Source organism: Aedes aegypti, chromosome 3 (genome assembly GCF_002204515.2).
Source record: "Aedes aegypti strain LVP_AGWG chromosome 3, AaegL5.0 Primary Assembly, whole genome shotgun sequence".
NCBI lineage: Eukaryota > Metazoa > Arthropoda > Insecta > Diptera > Culicidae > Aedes > Aedes aegypti.
In genome coordinates, this window is record NC_035109.1 from 309,897,810 (window position 1) to 309,919,086 (window position 21,277).

The following is a 21,277-nucleotide window of genomic DNA, read 5'->3' on the forward strand; positions in this document are numbered from 1 at the left end:
AGAAATTTGTCCACGCAACCTCTGAAAAAAAAAAATCTGGAAAAATAACGAAGAAATCATTAGAGGCATTTCTGGGGGATCCCTGGAAGAATTTCTAGAGAAATTCACTAGAAGAATTCCTGAAGGTTTTCCACGAGGAATCTGAGAAGCAATCCCAAAAGGAATTCTGATCCGGTATTCACTGCAAGCAAAATAAGTAAAAAAGTGACTTTAGAGACCATTTTGGTTGAAATAGACATGCAAGATCTTTCGTTAAAAATAAAGACGTTTCAGATTTAAGCATCAAAATGATGATCAAGTTTCTAAAATGAGACCTGCAACAAACCTTGCATGATGCAATTCGGTTAGTAAAGCTACATAGCGCATGAGCCCTCAAAATTCTGTTGATTGAGATGATCATTTACAGCATATCATTGAACACACCTGACGGTATTCAAATGCTAAAAAATAAATGCTAAAAATATATCTCGTCAAGGTATCAACAAAAATCTTCCTAAGAATATTCAAAAAGGTCTGTCCATTTATTAATCCATCGAAGATTTTGCCAGGGACAAGCAAATGATCAAACAAAAAGAATGTTGAGAATGATTGCAAGAATTCACACAAAATATCCTAAGGAGCATCATAAGGACTTTGTCATAGATCAAGGACTATCAAAATAGTAATCCAGACAAGATTTCACCAAAAATACCCGTCAGCAGTACCTTCAGGAATCCTCCAAACGGAATTTTAATGAGCCTGTACCGGACAGCTTTTCGTCTACATCTACGAATCTACTAAGAATTTTAAGATTCTTAGTAAGATTGCAGCAAAGATCTCATGCTCATGCCATTCCATGCATCCTAATGAAAATTTATCGAGAACCTTGCCAGGAAGTATCTACAGTATCCGACATAATGCAACAAAGCTGTTTTCCCATACAAAATGGTCAAATTCAGAAAGCTATATCTCCGCTGTTTCTCAACCGATTCTTCTTATTTTTTCTGTGACGAACTACATATTACCTCAATTTTTGATAATCATTGAAAAAGTTGTGTGAAAACTACTGGTTGAAAAGTTACAGATCGGTTGAATTTTGACATAAAAATGCAATAAGACGAAAAGTGATATAACAGTCAAATTATGCGTCGTATCCCTTTGGTGTCTTTAGCACATCTGGTCCTTACCACTCAATGAACAAATGCGCTGAAGACACCAAGATGCTACGACGCGTACTTTTTCTGCTACACCATTTTGTGTCTGATGCATTTTTTATGTCAAGATTCAACCTATCTGTAACTTTTAAACTAAAAGTTTTCACATAACTTTTTCAATAGTTATCAAAAATTGAGTTAATTTGTAGTTCGTCACTAAAAAAAAAAGAAGAATCGGTTGAGAAACGGCGGAGATATAGCTCTCTTAAGTTGACCATTTTGTATGGGAAAACGGATTTGGTGCATTTTATATGTCTGATACTGATACCCTTCTAGATTTTTTCTATCATAATGATGATGTTCCATAAGATCACCTTTGGATATGTTCAATGTTTTGCTACCAGAAATCTAAAACCATTGCACAAGAAATCGGGAAAAATTCTAAGAAAAATAAACAATTCAGTGTCTTACTTGAAACGAATAAAAGTTAGTATAAACACTTGGCAAACTTTCCTAGTTTCTCACACAGTGCCTAAAATTGAAACAAACTGGCATTGGGCCGGAACAAATTTTAAATTTCACTTTTGTATCATTTTGGGGATTTCCCGGATTTTTCCCGCTTTTCCCGGATGAATGGACACCCACCCTGCGCTTACAAAATGGCGCGACTCAAAATGTTGATGATCTAATACACTGCTCACACTATAATTGGTCACCTAGTCAAATGTATATAACACTCTTTTCAACGTGCAATTCAAATAGAAATGACCCATAATAGTGGGTGACCCGTAATAGTATGACTACTCTACCTCAAAAATCCTACCCTAGATGATGAGCAATACACAGGCCTATAGAAACCAAGCTTTGATTATGTATTTCATCCAGGCGTTGCAGAATTCGCTCTCATTTGAGAATGAAGCACGATCAAAGCAAGCCAAGACAAACATCCCATCTGTTGCGGTCCACGATCGTCATTGTATCGCAAGGTGTAACAAGTCTGATAAATGGAAGCAGCAAGCGAGAGCCCCAATGAGAGAGCGATGATAAAATCCATTTTTCTCGCATGTTTACCGTTGGGGATAGGTGTTTTTCTTTACTGGCACGATAAACAATCCACGAACTTCCAATAGCAATAGTGTCCCCCAGGCTTGGAGCATGTTTAGAGGGGTTTTATCATGCACTACTATCCCCCCAATCTGATCAAAGTAGCAATATACGATAAACAGTCACTCATAATGTGCAGCATGTTATGATAGTTACAGAGAGCGATACGTGAGAGATTCTCTCAATTTTCTCTGGATTCAATTCCTGATTTCATCTGATTATAACGAATTATGAAACACTAGTAAATAAATGTTTTCATAAGATTTGTGGATCTTCGTTAGCGGCCTTGCGGTTAGCGGCGTCAGTCGTCTAGGCGTATTGTGCCACGGGGTGTGGGTTCGATTCCCGCTCCAGTCAGTGAAAACTTTTCGTCAAACGAAAAATTCTCGCGGAACATTACTAAAGGACCTATGTACAAATGAGAGATTTTCTCCTCTCTCGTTCTCTTTCGATTATAACAGTGGAATACTAAAGATTTTGGGAAGCTTTTCACTATAGATCGAAAGTAAATTTCCTTGACTAGCGTTTCATACAAAAAACGCAACAGAAGAGGTTAATGTGACTCAGTTATTAATGAAAGAGAAAGCAAACAAAGAGAGCCTCTCAATGTTAGATAGGTCCTTTAGTAATGTTCCGCGAGAATTCATCGCTGGGCTGCTGGGTGTTCCGTGTTTTCCGTTGCCTAATGTTAGTGATCGTTCAGTCTGTGCAGCCTTTGCGCTGAAGACGGTGTAAATTGTCTACACCATCAAATGGGCGGGACTTCAAAACGGTCCATACGATTTTTTTAAAACTTTTATCAGACATGAACTGCCTATAACTGTATATTTGACTCATTCGACATTTTTGACAATTTCGAGTTAATATCGTGGAGAGTCATCTAATGATAAGCATTTTCGATCAACTTACTGAAATCTTTGAGATTGTTCTAGAAAGTTTGAAAAAAATACCAAGTTGCTTTGTCACATCGGTAATTGTAACCGCATAACAGTCACATTGAAATGATACATGAGTCTCGTAATGCAGTAGCAATGAATTTTCTATCAGAATTATTTTCTGTCTATTTACACAATATGCGATATAAGCTGTACAAAATTGCTGTCTCAAATAAATACTTCTGAGTTCTTGGTACTTTTTAGAAATGTTTGTTCCTTCCCATACTGCCATAAAATGCATACTTAGTATCCCATTTACTCAAAGCCTACTTTTGTCGAATGTTATAAATATGCAGTTATGGGCAGTGAAGCTAAGCCATAGAAAACGACTGGTGGGCGCAGATTAGATGAAGTTCTTTTTTTGTAATAATAACGGTCTGGAGAGCACCGTGGCCAACATTCCGCACGGCTGGTCCTTTGTCGAATCGTTCGTGCGCGCAACACAAGCCTCCCGTCTTCATCGACATCCACAGCAAGGTCAAGTTCAAGGACGACGGAGGCGGAGGATTCAATTCCCTTGTTTCCCACCGGCGAGAATACTTACAATTCTAAGAGGATTCGTTTGAATCAGAACGGTCTCGGTGAGGGGCAGGTCCGGAGATTCGTTCAGTGGCACACCCTTGCGGGACAGCGTCTGCAGGATCGACCAGTGGTTCAGGCTCTGGTAGTTGGGGTCGGAGTAGATGTTGCTCAGCACCTGGCAGTAGATGGAGGCGTTCCCCAGCCCGACGACGATCTGTGGCTTCAGGTGGTCCTGCCCCTCGTGGTCCCGGTAGAACGGGTCCTTGAGGAACTCTGGAACGCGATTGTTGTACGCCTTCGACAGGAGCCACTTGACCGAGGCGCGCTGTTTGGCCTGCAACGAAAAAAAAAAATGAAAATCCGATTTAGAATCATCGTTGTCGGGGTTCAAGGTTATTGTGTGGGCGATGTTCGGTATGATAAATTGATTTCCATCACCATGACATAATCGCTTTGTTTGCTATTAACCGTGATGGGAAGGACATTGCGCTGGATAGACACGAAGATGACGATGGCGTTGGAGCGGAACATATGACAAGACAAACGACGACAATTTGGCATCGACATTTCACAAGGGCGTAACTGTTTTTGTAAACAACATCTTTTTACGTCGTCTAACACTACTAGAAAGAGAAAATTGTCCTCTTTCCGATAGTGGGGTTGGATTGCGGGAGGAAAGTCATCTGTACTCTTCAATTTCAGAGAAAGATGTGGTAACGCCCTTATGAAATGTTGACGTCAAATTGTGTGACACTCAAAATAGCGCAGCAAGACCCAGTATAGGAACCGCAGACAGATGGCGGAGAAAAGTGTGACAAAGCTACAATATGAGTACTTTTTCTCGGTGTTTATATGGACCTGGGATGTTGTTTCCGGAGTACATATATGCGAAAGCGTTATGTTTATGAAACTAGATGGATGTTTCATGTAGTTATCAGATATAAGATATAGTATTAAGGCTGTTTGCGTGTGAAAATCTAAGACTTGAACAAATGCACAACGAAATTGTTTTTCCTTGCAATCGAGAAGATTATCATCATATAAAATAGTATTGAAAGTTAGGTTGCAATTCGTGAAGGATTGCGCAAAGATTCGATAAGAATCACGTCTACAATCTTTACAGACATCTGTCCTTAGACCTTCGAAAAAAAAATCAAGGAATACTGACAACCGTTACAGGTTTCACCGTTCACATTTGCACCGATGCACCTAAATGTTCTTTAAGGTGATTATAGAACGAAGCCACACCTCAAATTTTCAAGGCGCTGCAAGCACTTTTCAAACAGTGCATGCAGCGAAACATCAGCGAAATCGCGGCGATTGTTTGTCGCTGTCGCTGTGAAAAGTCGCTTAGATCTGGGGGAGCCTTTAATCACCGTTGATTGATATCTATCGAGTTTAATAAAATACATGCTGTTCCTACAAACAGGTCCAATTATATGCGCAGATCATTGCACTTCTAAGGCCCTTGAAAAGTTCAGAGCATCAACGAAGCTCACCTTTCTTGAGAAGGTAACCCCCGGCTGCCGTAACAAAATTCCACAGCAGCGAGAGCTCATTAGCGCACCTCACACATACCGGCGTCAACGATGAGTTCGATGTTGTTGATGATGATGATGATGATTATAACTCGCCAAGTAATTATGCTACTACCTCCTGGGTGCTCCCCGTCGGTTTTGATCAAACCGAGTTTGGCCGCCAGGCCTTAACCAAGTCGAAACACCTTCAACGGCGGAGGAGAGTAATGTGCATGTTTTCCGCTTTAGACGTTGCCGCTTCTTCGTCGTCGGCATCGCCTCGAAAATTGGTTTTTGTTTACAAATGTAATCTGAGAAAACGAAACTCCGTAAATAGCAAAACCAGCGTTTGCCGGAGGAAACAGCAATAGTTACGAGCGTTTTACAAGGAAATTGAAATCTCGTCGATTTACTAGGAAGAAACAAACATTTCGCGGTAGACTCCAATCCAAACTGGTCTTTTGGTGTAAACGATTCAATATTGGGAAATTCGAACGATCTTGAGTCGGGGAAAATGTTTTGAAAACATTACGACGGAGCTCGTGATGAATCCAAACTGATGGAACGATTGCTACTGTGTTAGGAACGTTTCCTCGTAAGCTGACGCCGTCTTGTTCGCTGTATCCGTCTACCGAGGAGCCCGATCTCAACCATCAACCGTGTCTAATTACTGGAACAGAACATGGCGAAGAATTTCACGGAACCATAACGTCCGCGGCTTCTTGAACCGAGTCGACTATGAGACGATGACTCCGGGAGGAAATAGCTGACGTCATATTTCTTCATCATCATTGCACAGTCAGTGGATACTTCCCCAATACGCACACATGTACCACCTTCCGTCATTGTGATCGTCATCCAACACAGGAGGGGGGTATCAACCACCAGTGGCGTTTTTCTGCAAATCATAAAAACGATCTGTAAATTACAACCTGTGCGGATCACTACAGCACACCAGGTCGAACTAGCACCGAAGTGGGGAATCGAAAAATTGAAATCGGAACTTGGTTGAATGGAACCAGCTGGGGTGGTAGGCATTGGCGTAGCTAGGATGATTCTCAACAGTTTTTTGCACACAAATCTAAAAGATTTTATTCTAGCAATCTTCCAAAAGATTCCGCTGGATTTTTTTTAATATTTAGATTTATTGGGAATTCCGTTAGAGTTGGATAATGCACTATTACATTCCTCGAAAATTATCTCGAAAGAATTATCTCGCAATTCATATGGAGATTTCTGCATACTCTCTCTAATGGCTATCGCTTCTGCTTTACAAGTCGAAGGTCATTAGTTCAATCTAGGGACGTTCCGATACTTCCGATTTATCGGAATATCGATACTTTGCATTCGATATTCGATATTTTGGTATCGATATTTTCTATTAAATATATCGGTAATATCGATATTTCCTTTCGATATATCGTACTCTAATATATGGGTAAAAATTATAGAGTTTTAGCTAAAGCATTAAGTAAATCGCAGTATAGTTCTAGACCGCGGTATGAGGGTTGCTTTCTTCCCATCTGTTACCATAAACAAAGATTTGAGACAAACCTGTTTCTTAGACGAAATAGACGCAGCCTCCAGCAGTCGAGAAATGTCGTTGCCATGTTCTGAACTGAGAGATGGGAAACGATAATTGACTGGACACTTTTTTCACCTATGTGAAAATTCGTCTGATTGTTACGCAAAATCTGCGTACGCAAAAATTGTTTAACGATCTGACATTCTCTGATAAGGTGTAAAAAAGTTGCAAAGACCTCATTATAATCATGCTCTCATAGGTGGAAAACAATTGTAGGTTTTTTTTCCCATTTAACATTTATTTCTTGTATTTAAGGCTCAAGAATCCATCATTCAATAATCAGCAATCATCAAAAATGAAAAACCAGTTTTTTGTTCAAATTTAAAAATAACCTCATACAAATCTATCCTGTAATAATAGATCTTGAGTGTTCAAAGATTGTTTGCACATATTTAGAAACTAAACAGCACGCCACGAAGCGATATAGGAGTTTTGCTAAATTCAAATATATCATATGATATTCCGATATATCGATATTTTGTATCAATATATCGGTGGTATCGATACTTTGATTCGATAATCGTATCGAATCAAATATCGATAATTCGCAATATCGGAACGTCCTTAGTTCAATCCCATGCCTGTCCCTTTCCTTTTCTTGCAATCACTAGAACTAGATACGGACAAGGAACCGTTTCCCCGCTTCCATTATTCTATCATTATAGCACGCCTCTAAGAGGCCTCTCCTCTGATAGGGTGCAGAACCACTTGGGCCTAAAAGAATTGCTCAAGTACAGTGCATAGGCTGGTTTTGGCGGTTCGTCGTTGGTGCGTCACCCCCATTCCCTAAAGTTACCTTCTCAGGGGATCTGTTTGCAGATTTCCCCTTGTAAAAAAAAAAAACAAAAATAAATGTTCACTTTGGCATGGGGAGTTTTCTCGGCCGCATTGTCTAAAACTTTGCAATAAAAAGCGTATCAATACAACGCACATTGTGGCCAAATATGAGAGCTGTAGCTTACAAAAAACCCCACTGCCGAAGTGAATCAAAAGTGCCAAGAATAGGATCAGGCTCCCTACATAGGCATTCCCAAACCAAACCGCTCTGCTATAGATTGCCTTACACCCCCCTTCATACCTACACTCCTGCATGAACTGGCGTCGATGCAGTGGACTCTTCGATCTACAATCGAACTCGGGTTCTATTCTATTTGTCTTAGATAACTTTTTTTGGGTTTTGAGTCGGGTTCGCGTTTGAACAGCAAACATTTTTCGGGTTCGGGTCGGATCCGGGTTGGAAGGAATAAAATAAGTCGGGTACGGGTTAGGTTCGGGTTTGTAAACTGTGAAACCCGACCATCTCTAGAATATAGGCCTTAGGATCTACAAGCGTGATCAACGGTCTATCGATAGTTTTTTAATATGGTATAGCATTCATTTAAGTCATCGGAATGTTTTGTTTGTTTGTGCGGGTGTTTTTGGTCCTCCAAGGACTCCCATAGAAATATAGGCCTTGGTAATATGTGATTTAAGCTTAGTGAGCTTGAGCTTGACTGGCCGCCCGTGGTTGCTACTCCAGTATCGCCAGATCAGCTGCACTTACACAAGGAACCCTCAGTGTATAAGTGCTGGTGATTTTCTATTTTTAGGTGATAATGGCGCATACCACGTCAGAATGCAGACCCAAGAGGGGAAGGGGGAAGAATTGATGATGCATTAAACTGGCTCCCACGGTAAACCATATATACCACTGTGTCAACGCCAGTTCATGCGGGAAGGGTGAAGGAGTGGAGTATTTTTTTTTTTTCATGGCAGAGAGGCATGCTGGATTGGTTAGCAGACTGCCTATGTATCAGGCGTAAGAAAAGGCATGCTATAATGATGAAAAAATGGAAGCGTAGGGAAACGGTTTATTTCTGTCCGTCTCGGGTTCTAGCAAATGCTATGAACTGCGATAGATATATTATGAATGGTAGATAGAAGTAAGTGAAAGTTACAACTACAAGGTACGAGGAAAGGAACGGGCCTGGGATTGAACCCATGACCTTCTGCTTATGAAGCAGAAGCGGTAGCCATTAGACCACCAACCCCGTTATTAATATGTGATTTAAGATTAGTTTTTAAATACTCCAAAGTCCCCTAACCATTCTTGTGAGTAAACGGTGTATTGTATTAATTTGTGCGGATGTACTTGGTCCTTTCGAAAATAGGCCTTCGGATCAACAAGCGTAACCAATTATCAATAGATAGTTCTTTAATGTTGCGAAGACCCGTAACAATCCATATTAGTAAACAATGTATTGGACTCCACGGAATAAAGGCCTGAGTATCTACAAACAAGTAGTTGTTTATTGATGATACTTAATTAAGGCATAAAATCTCAACTCTTCATATAAGCAAATGGATCAATGTACTGATCTGTACTGATGTTCTTGAATTTACTTCGTAAAAGCAGTGACGTTAATTGAATTTACGTAAAAAAAGATTACGTAAGTTGCGGTTTTATTGAATTGCATTTCAAAATGGCGTGGGACATCGATTCTCGTTATCCATTGCATGGGTTTCTAAGGATTTCCCCAACCGGAGGTCGTCATATTGGATTTCAAAATGGCGTTGGATAATGATTTTCGTCATCCCCTTGTCGTGCCCCTTTACGAAAATACCCATATTTCATGGGTTTTGAACGATTTTACCACACCGGAGGTCGCCATCTTGGATTCCAAAATGGCGCCAGGCACAGATTCCCTTTGCGTGCCCGTTCCAAAAATACCAATATTGTATGGTATTTCAATGATATACTCCAAACGGAGGTCGCCATGTTGGATGCATCGGATATCGATTTTCGTCTTCAGCTTTTTGTGCCCGTTCTGAAAATACTCATATTGTATAGGGTTCCAACGATTTTCTCCAACCGGTGGTCATTCCATTACATAATTCACCACATAATTGTCTAAACTCAATTAACGCACTTCGTAAAAAAGTGACGTAAATTGAATTTACTTCGTAAAACTTCGTAAAAAAGTTTTATTCTAAATTAGGACTGCCCTGGCCAGATTAGGTGTATGGCGGATAAAGATATAAAGGAAATGTTTTTTTTTTCCCTTATCTGTTGAATCAATTCAAATGAGTAAATGAAAGTAGCTCAATCATGTGACTGTACTCTACTAAACACGAAAAGTTTCATGCTGATTTGCAATGTAAAATCCACTATGGCTACGATTGGTGATATGACCAAATCCGGTGCTACTACCCTACTGAAAACATTTGTGTCATGTATCATAGTGAAATTTCAGCTCGAAGAAGAGTTTTTACATTTTTAAGCAATATGTATAAATATATATATATATATATATATATATATATATATATATATATATATATATATATATAATATATATATATATATATATATATATATATATATATATATATATATATATATATATATATATATATATATATATATATATATATATATATATATATATATATATATATATATATATATATATATAATATATATATATATATATATCGTTGCAGCAGATCGTTCATTATCCGTATAGCAGCATATTTTTTAATTAATATGAACCTCATTGATACTCAATTTTCTAAAACTGACACTCTTCTGCTTCTGATTATCAAAAACACCAACGACATACGGGCATCGTTGTTTGTTTTGCCAATCTACTTTTGTGCCATCTTCATTGGTACAATCATATTGGTGGTGGTGCGGTTACTTTGATGGTGGCACAAATGTCGGTGAATTGAGTATAGTGAGCATGATTTTTTTCGTCCCTGACTAAAAATGGGTAAATATTTTGACACATGTATGTTCAGCAAAATAATAGTCAATATGTTGAAGGTTCACTTTATGGTATTTATTTTGTTTCAACTGCTATTGGTTTTCTGAAAACTTCGATTTTACCACTAAGGTCGAACTTTTGCCCCAACTTACTCTAAGGAAGGCGTCCTACAATGATGGAAAAATGAGGGGAATGGTTTATTGACCGTCTCTGGTTCTAGCGATTGCTATGAACGAATAGATAAAGTGTATATACAGTGAAAGATAGATGCAAGTGAAAGATACATCTACATAGTACGAAGAAAAGAACGGGCCTGGGATAGAACCCTTGACCTACTGCTTATGGAGCAGAAGCGGTTGCCATTAGACCCCACGCCCGTCTATTTACCGAAACTGATGAAAGAATTCATCCATAACTGTTAAGGGGGCAGGATCCGTCATTGAATTCGGAATTTTCAAAAGCAGTTTTTTCGTTCAAAATCAAGAAAATTAACATGAAAATGTGTTCACTGTATTCTGATCCCCAACTGAAACACAGTGAACACTTTTCATCGAACAATGTTGAGCTTTGAACAGAAAAACTGCTTTTGAAGTTTCGATGATGACGATGATTACGATGACGGAGCGTTGATCGTTAAGGCTAAGTAGCCCGTCATTCATTTTGGCAGCCATGTTGACAATGCAGCTTGCTATTTCAATTTGAAAAAAAAACTCAGTCCTCATAGTTCATACAGACCCGGAAGAATATCACTATATTCGCTGATGTATCAGTGATTTTCTTTAATTCGAAATTGTGACATGATTTAGCAACAAATTTCAATGACGGCCTGCTTTGTCTTAACAGAATGATCTATGCGGTTTTTTTATGAATATATTCATGGGAGTGGTTCAAAAAATCGTTTTGGCTCCACACCGCTCATTCGATTCAAGATCAAATTCTGAGTGTCCTCCCACAATTTGAGCTCATATCTAATTACTGAGCCGTCCGATTTGAAAACAGTCTTCGGCAAACTTGTAGCTGATGATTAAATCTTACATTATCAACGTAGCTCTAATCCCCAAGAGCACATGGGCAAACACTATGACCGATTGAATGATTTGGTTGCATATCCCATAGTAATTCCCATATAAACTTTGAAGGGCTTGTGCAGTCTCAATTTTCATCCGAATGAGCTTAAATTTAGGAAGGAAACTCAAAATTTGATCTTGAATTGAATGAGCGGTGTGGAACAAAAACTATTTTTTGAATCACTCTAATATTCATGAATTTAATTCTTTATATTCTTAGATTGATTGATTAAAAAAAATAAAACAATACAGGGAGTTTTTTAATTTTTTATCGTGGATTTTTACTACAGAATTCCAGAGAAATAGATATTTTTACCAAAACAATTTTGCAGATATTGAGAAAAAGAAATTTTCAGTAATTTTTTCCAACATTTTTTCCAGATTAAACTTTTAGCAGTGAGCATTGTAGAAAAAAACAAATTTGATGGAAATATTAAAATTGTACGAAGGAATTCTACTGCGCTAGGCACTGTACGAAGAAAGAAAGAAAAAAAAACTAAAGAAGTACATTATAAAAAATTTCAAAGAATTTCTGGAAGAGCTGTTAAATGTGTTTGCAGGATTTCGAGAAAATTTTTGACCAAATGTCGACACCCCTTTCCCCGTTCTATATTACGCCAATGGCGGTAGGAATTCCACCACCCGATACATTACAGAGCCGCTACGGTTCATACCTGGGGCATCGAGCACTATCCAGCTGCATGCATAAGGCATATCACACAAGACTTGCCGGACGGATGGACACGGAACGGAACGGAACGATCGGAAGATAAAGATCAAAACAAAAGGAAACCAAACGCCAGCAGCCAACCAACAGCACCAAACCATCCACCCCAATCAGTGTTCAGCTTAGCTTCGTTTCTGATTGAATTGCCTCTGCTTCCCGAAGAGCGCCACGCCAAGCTCGAATAATTGCGGTTCGAGTTGCGCTCACACCACGCTACGGTACACAGCAAAAAAATAATAATAATTGTAATATCACGTCTAAAATGCCGACTGCACATCAGTCTTGTCGCAAATAGGATGTGAAATTACATCTTTTGATTATTTAAAATCAAAACCAATCGGCGACTGCTAAAAATCTTAGTCTAGCAAGCAATAATTAGAATCAATTTATGAAGTCAAAAAAAATATATATATGTAAACATTTGACCGAGATTCGAACCCTGGTCAATCGAATAAGAATCGCGTCCGATACCTCTCGATTATCTCACCACGCTCAGGTAAATAAGTACAATTTACTACAAGTTTCGTGCTACTACTCGAAATGGGTTTCTTGGCTTATTTTTTGCTGTGCTAAGCCAACTTTGCAGCTCCGCATGTAAAGGTTAGTGACCTTCACCTGTGTTTGAGCCCCACTTTGGTTATGTGCAGCATCTTCGAGCAAGTGCACTGCACCGACACAACGACCGGCACATCCGAGGAAATTAATATAATGTGAGAGAGTTTCCATGTGCATAATGATAATGATTGCACCGATCAGGTGTGTAGCGTTTGATTGCTCGCGAGAAGCATTCAATGTCGCTCAATAGCTATAGTGGGATCAAGAGGTGTTGTTGATCGGTCGTGTGTGTGCAGTTGAAGATGCAAAATTAAAATTTTAATGGAAGTTTACACAACTATTAAAACAGTAATTAAACCAAGTTTCCAAAAAAAAAATGGATGAATGCTACGCGAAATTGCGCAATTTAAATCGAGTACCGTTATATAATTCGCAATATATCCGATTCGCCCATTGCAATCGATACGATACAATGAAAATCTGGTTGCATAGTCATTTGCCGTAGGTATTTGAATGTAGGGCCTAAGGAATTACATGGCGGAACACGTTTTTGTCTCAAGCAACAAAATACCATTATTTACTAAATTAAGTGTTACTGAATCCATTGCCGTTTTCAAAAATATCACAGCACGTCTAGTTTTTGAGATATTGAGTGTTGAAAATGCAAAATATGACTATTTAAGCCAACTTGCATGCAAGTTTTCCAGGTTGTGTAGCAATTTATTCGCTTAATTTGCCACAAAATTCAAACTCTTTGTGAATAACAATATTTAATAGCTCAAGTTTTTTTTATGGTTTCGAAAAGTATTGTATTTTGCTATATAAGAGAAACGAAGAATTGTGTATGGGGGCTGCCAACATGGTGGAAACATTTATTAAATCTAAATTATATCGTGCAATTTCAATCAAATTATATCTGAAATGGAAGTTAAAACCATACATTGCATGCTTTGTGGATTAATTCACTAAAAAGTTTGATGAATCATACTTCAAATTTCATGTAAACATCAATGGAAATTGTGTTTTATACAACTTTGGCGACCTGTAGCTAGAAAATGTGACGTGCTGGATCCTTGAGACACGCAAAAATGTCATTTTTGCCACGCTTTGTTATTGTTGAGTGGCGTTGTTAAGATGAAATGAATAATTTTCATTGCCTTGGTTACATTTTTTTGTATAAATCACGGATAGATAATTTTCTTCGCTGTCAGTAATCACACCGCAATCGTTACGAATGTTATAGGCAACATTCCCGATTTCATGATTTTTGTACATGGTGTATATTTGTAAGTATAAACATAAGAATTGATGACCCATAATTCCTCATCACTAGAATACTAGACTAGAATACTCAAAATTGCACAGGGAACCAACAGAAGTAGTTTTGCATCTCTATGGTTTTCACAGGAGGGAGTTTTGTTAGTGGGAGGGTTCAAAAGCTACATGATCAGGATTTACCTTGGTAACCTCAATTAAAAAGTTGTCTATCAGAGCATCGACATTTTTAATGTTGAACCCTTCAAAGTTTGTTTTCTAGTAATTGAGATAAATAAGTAAAAGAAAAGGTACATGTATCTCCAAATGAAATAAAACTGGAATAAGCGCTTATGCCGACACTTATAGATGGTTCGTCACTATAAGTGTCGCCATTGTTTGTTGAACGATTAAATAAATGTAACATTGCCACGATACAAATATGTGTAATTACAAGCATGAAACGAGCTCACCAGTTGCCAATCAATCCTGGACTGAAGTGACAATCTCGGTATTAACACGCAAAAGCTGGTATATAGAATCACTCCGATGGCGCGCGAAAATGAACTATTAGGGTTGGGTCATTCATGATGAATATTTGTAAAGCGAAAAACAACTTGTTCTGGGTTATGTTACCGGATGTTCGCATTTTTCTAAATGGGTTCATTTGCGTGTAGGCAGACCCTTATTCAGGTAATCGAATGCAATTTACCGGAATACCGTTTACCGGAATGAAACATTTACCGGAAAACCATTACCCGGCAAGACCATTTATTGGAAGTTTATTTTTCTACAATATTGACTGAAAATGTATAAAAAATACAAACACATACCAGTCACAGTGGAAGGAGTAACTAGCAGATTGTATACTTTACTAAATCCTTGTAACATTCCTCATTTATAACAATATAAATTCTTTATTAAACATCTTCAAATTCTTTAATAGTTACTTATGCAACAAGTTGCAAAATGATGATTTTTTCAGCACGAGTTGTACATTTATCCAATGAAGCTCGCCGAGTTGGATAAATACAACGAGTACTGGAAAAATCGAGTTTTGCAATGAGTTGCATACAACATTTTTTGCTATTTCGAAAATGCCGTTTCAGCGAGAATCTAACACGTTTCTCAACAAGGGGTCCGCGGATCCCCGACAATGTAAAAAGCACGCTGAAACGACACCTCATAGCGAGCCGGTTTTTCGCCGTTACCAAGGTTGAGAAACAATGAGCTAGATGAGTTCTAAAAGCACAGACAAACACTTCAAAAGAACTCACATGGGCATACATTCATGCGTAGTATCAATTCGGTTTTTTTTTCAATCACGTAGGCTGTGTTGTGCTATCACGTAGGCTGTGATACAGTTGTGCTTATACTGTGCGGCGTATGAGGTGAGACGAGTCGAATGAGGTGCCAATTGTCGCCTTGCTCCCATTTGATTAACATTAGTTGTCTCACGTCACTCGCGGTGAGACTGACTCGTCTCGACTCACACGCCGCGCAGAATAAGCACAATAGATCTACATGATGCCGATGGGAGCGAGAAAACTTGTAACATTTTTGCTTATTCTGCGCGGCGTGTGAGTCGAGACGAGTCAGTCTCACCGCGAGTGACGTGAGACGACTAATGTTAATCAAATGGGAGCGAGGCGACAATTGTCACCTCATTCGACTGACTGAATTATACATGTATCATTTTAACATCCCTCATTTAACAGTTTGGAATCAACTTCTAAGATTGCACTGAAACTTCAAAGCCACAAATCTCGCGAAGAAAGCATCCCACAACAGTGCACTTTTTATTTTGGCGTTGTGCACTAGCAAAAAGCTTAAAATAAGAAGATCAGGAACGTTTGCCAACTATTTCTCCAGTTTTGTGCCTTTGAAAACGTGAGTAGGGGGAGAAGTAAACTACTGTTATACGATACAAGTTTCTAGTAAAACTTTGTAATATACCTGTAAATTGCGATTGAGCTTAAGTTGGCATTTTTAACCATCTTCCCCTATTGACCAAATGAAGGAAATGCTTTTATCGTTTCAGCTGCACATCGATAATAATCGTTAATATGTAAATTAAAGTAATGCAGTAAATTAAAAGGCGTGTTAAATTATTTGTTTCATGATTTTGAAATTGATGTATTGCTTTTCATATTGCTGCAACCAATGAAATTTCCTTCATTAATTTTTCTGTGCATTAAAGACCTTGTTAAAATATAGCACGGTCATCCACAGGAGATAAACATTAGTAAAACCTTCTTAAGTTTCCATACAACAAATTCAGTTCAAGTGCAGTGAAAACTTAATTGCAATACATCTGAGAATATAATACCATTGAAGCCATGATATTCACCCCGATTATAGCAATGAAACTTTAATTGGAAAACTTTTCCCAACAGCAGCTCGTTCGCCCTCCAAGGGATTAAGAATCTGACATGCCAATGAACTTAGCTCGCGAACGTAGATTTCCCTCTCTACCGTTCTGTTAGTGAACCATTGTTTCTTCTTTCGCACACACGATAAGGGGATGCTGCACACGAGATTCTGGTGCCAAACTACGTCGTATTCCTCTGCACGTGCGACGTAACTTGGCTACGAGTCGTGTGATGGACGAACGAGAGAATCCCGTAGAATGGTTTGAGCAGAATGCGAGAAAAGTCAGTGGAAGCCAGGATTTCGTCAATATCATGTTTAATGCATGGGAATGTGGTACATATGGTTGTGCATTTTTCATGTTAATCTCCTTCAAAGTGGTGGATAAAGAGGGCGCAACAGCGTATGTGGGATCTTGAGAGCCGTAAAATTGTATGGCTACGGGGAAACGTCATTGCTTGCAGCAATCACCGAAAACCGAGATGGTGCCCTCATTTTACAACTTGTTATTCTTATTTAATTCGATAAAAATCCCACTTATTTGCAAAGGTCGTCACCTTGGGGATCCACGGACCACTGATTAGGAAACCCTGCTCTCGTTAGTGAGAGCATGGGGATATGCAACATGTCCGGTCGCTGTTCGGTTCAATTTTGAAGCAATTTCCGCACATTAATAGGTCACTTTGGCACGTCCGTCTGTTTTGTGCTTGCTTGCCTTTAATTCGCTGTATCGAATTGGTTCTCAAGGTGTGTTGTTTCCGATTCTTAATCTACGCCGAGAACGTAATTCTGTTCAAACACATCTAGACATTGTAACACCAGATTGTGTGTGTAATAGTGTATGAATGGAGCTTTAAGAAGCTGGTGGAATGCATGAATGATCTTCTCTGTGAGCCAGCAGACGTAAGGTAACCGCTTCCTGAAATCAGTGTTCCGTTTGGTGAATTGCCGCATTGAGTGCAGTGTACAAATAAATGAATGAAATGCGGTGTGTCTCGCATGCGGTGTCGAGTTCAGGGATTCAGAACGTAGATTCGGTTTCAGTCACACGGCTGCACACAGCATCTCCGTTATGGATGAGCCGATGGTATGAATTATTTCGATTGAAAAATTAGATGGAAAATTGGATTAACAGCTATTGTGAGGTGATTTATTGAATGGATGTAGCGATTTGTTGGAGCACGTTTTCTGGTGTGAAACGTACAGACACCTAACATCTCGTACCAATTCAAGAAAAAAATCAATAATGTTCACGTTCTTCGTCCAGCAATAAAATGGGGCACAACTGACCCTAACAAAGTGGAGAATAAACAGTAGAAAAAAGAGAACACATCGCGAGTATAACCACTATTCAAGCTTCTTCCTATCCTCAAACCGCACATATTTCTGCACTATAGGGCTGGTAGCTACTGAATATCTATAAAATATGAACTTTGGAGCCCTCATGCCTGAAAAAATACCAAATAAGTATCAAGCAGGAATCAGTAGAAATGAATTATTTAGTAGATTGGAGTACCTTGTAGTACCTTTTCATTCCGCCCTAAATGCCTACAAGGGTACTACAAGGTACTCCAATTTGCTTTTAAGTTTCTCTATTGAGATACTGCTTAGAGGATTTTAATACATTTAAAACAGATATTTCTGAGTTTTGGGAATTAACCTTGAGACGTTACGACAAGTATTATTCAAGAATTTGCAAAAAAAATTTCTTCACATATTACTCTGTAACTTTCTTCATGAGTTCATCCAGTAATTCTTTTACAGACTTACTAAGGAATATCTACAAGAATTGATTTGAGGATACATTCAAGCTTTTATTTTCAGATGAGTCTCGTTGTTTTCCGAGAAATAGTTGCACAGTAATACCTTTTGGACGTGTGGTTTAGTGATGACCGAGTGTCTGTAAACTACGTGGAAAGGTGAAGAAAGTGCTTCGAATTGTTGGGTAGACAGCGTCGTAGGCATCTTGGATAAATGTGGTGAGATTGTTCCGATCTTCATTGTTACCTCAATAAACTAAATACGTGCCAGTTCCAAAAAGCATATCTTTGCATATCCAGCCATTCTGAAATGGGTCTCTGGATCTGCAATAGTGCTATCACCTTCTAACTCCTGGACTAAAGCTTTCTGCAAGAGCATCAAAAAGCATTGCAAGAAGATTTCTTCCATAATATCACTGCCGGACTGTGGGTGTTAGTTGGATTACACAACACACACACATTCAGGCTTTTATTTTCATATTTCTTAAGGATAATGACAGAAATTCTCCTGCTAGGCATTACGTCCCACTGGGAAAGAGTAGGCTTTTCAGCATTTCCTAAGTTATTACTTGACAGCTTCTTTGCGATTTTCGCATTCGTATATCCTATGGCAGGTACGATAATACTCTTTGCCTAGGGAAGTCAAGGAAATTTCCATTAAGAAAATATCCTGGACCGATCTATAATCGAACCTAGGCACCTTCTGCATGACATTGCTCTGCGTCCAATCATAGAAATTATTCCTAACAAAATTTCTTCCTGAGAAAACCAAGGAGATGCAGAGGTGATCTCGGACTCTAGTAGCAATGGACGTCACACTAACATTCCTTCCCTTCCTCGATAACCGCTAGGACGTGGCCGGCGCCGTTGTTGACATTAATTAGTTTGGAGTTCTTGCAATTGTACATTGAAGATGATATGCTACTCCCAAGCTGCATCTGTTGGTTCCCTGTACAATTTTGATTATTCCAGTCTATCACGGAGTAGCAACTACGAATTGTACGGTCATCAATGCTTATGCTTATGCTTAATCACAGAAACTATTCCTAGGATTCCACCAAAATATCCAACAATGATTCTTTTAGAATTTCTTAAAAAAAGCCATATGTTTTCCAGTGGTTCAACAAGTTACTGTTCGATCTACTTCCCTTCCGAGTATTTCCTCTAAGATTTTAAGTAATTGCTCCATAAATGATCCCAGGAAGTTTTAAGGAATCCTTCAAAATTGACAATAATGTCTCCAATTAATTTCTACAAGAACTCTTCCAGAGATGTCTCCAAAGAAATGGCATAGAAATTTTACAGAATTAATTGCAAAAACACTTGAAAAAAATCAAGTGGCATTTCTAACGGAAATCAAGCTGAAACTTCTGTAGAAATTCCTGATGAACTCTGGCAAGGATCTTTGAAAAAACTTCTGGACTCTAGAGAAAGTTTTGGAGGATTTTCTAGCTAAATTTATTATTGAAAAAAATAATCAATAGAATTCTTCCTGCAGGATTTTCTGAAGGAATTCATTAAAAAACATCAGATTGAGTGCTTGAAATAATTTGTGTAGAAATGACCTGCATTGCTGGAATAATTGTAGCCATATTATCTGTTGAAGAGTTCATGGAGATTTCACTTGAAAAAATACTAGAAAAATATTTATAAGAGCTGCATAAATAAACCATGGATGAAATATTGGAAAATTTCTGAAAGAAGTTTGTCTTCTTCTTTCTGGAGTTACGTCCCAACTGGGACAAAGCCTGCTTCTCAGTAGGGATGAAGATTTTCCCTAGAGGGATTTCTAAGAAAACCGTGGTGTGAATGCTTAATAAATTTGGTAAGGAAATTTCTGGAAGAATAACTGAATAAATTGGCGTAGGAAAACCTGAAGGAATCCTGTAGGGTTTACTGGAAAAACAATTTAACGAATATCATCAAAATGTCTGGAACAAACCTTTGTGGACCGTGGACTGGAAGTACTCCTGTAGGAATCTTTGGCGAATCTCCTAGATCAGGGCTGGTAGCGGTCATAAATCAAAATAATAGTGACTCTAGTGAACCCTATGATCCAAAAAGAGACTGAAAAGTGACATCAAAACTACAAGTAATAGTAATAAAAATGACTAAAATTAAAACTGTAAAATACACAAAGTCATCCATTTATGATTTTTATTATTCATGATAAACCCCTCAAATATTCATTGAACATTTTGAAGTACAGGTACGAAACGAAGTACGTGATGCATTCGAAATTTGTGGAATACATCAAGGAAAATGTTTGATTGTAGACAACATTACTGCGACATCAATTTCGTTAAAAAAATTAAAATTTAAAAAACAAAAATCCCGGCGATATGCAATATTTAAAAACAAGCAAAAATAGAAAGCATGTGGCAGAATTTCATTCACAGAAACAGTGACTACATAACACAATTGATTGTTGACGAGCTCGAAACCAATCGAATTAGACGAATGTTGTGCTACAGTAATACCTCGATATAACGTAACTCGATTTTTATATTTGTTACGTTATATCGAGGTTACGTTATACCGAAGCAAAATATATTCTTTTCTAAATTTCATTCAACATGTATTGTTTGATGAAAAAATGGATCTAAAATTGGTGTTATTGACATAGCAGGCATTTTCAGTCTCTCTCACATTTTTCCATATTTTTCCGTTTTTTTTTTCTTTTTACTACCATTTTTTTTTTACGGTAATACTTTAAAAAATGTAATCCGGAAAAATCCATGGAGGAAACCTTGAACACTCAGAAACCTGGAATGAAATTCATGAATGAAATCTTTCTCAAATCTCTAAAAATGTTTTGCGCTGTTATGCGGAACTCGTTGTAAAACTCTCAAAACAAATCATTTCATAATATCTTGACAGAATTTTAGAATAAATTTCCCTATAATTCTTCTATAAACGAGTAAGAGATTTCATGAAGAGATTATTAGAAAACTCCATTAAAAGCAAGAACTATTCTTGAGGGATATTCCATGAAAATTTTC

General features: G+C 38.1%; 1 protein-coding gene across 32 annotated transcripts in view; it reads right to left on the reverse strand.

Moving 5' to 3' along the window:
* LOC5573475 (patronin) overlaps positions 1–21,277 on the reverse strand; it is a 345,347-nt gene that overhangs the window by 213,826 nt on the left and 110,244 nt on the right. For all 32 annotated transcript variants that reach the window (XM_021854707.1, XM_021854726.1, XM_021854719.1 and 29 more), the window contains one exon: positions 3,717–4,028. In XM_021854707.1, the coding sequence (XP_021710399.1) occupies positions 3,717–4,028 (312 nt within the window). The remainder of the gene's footprint in view (positions 1–3,716; positions 4,029–21,277) is intronic.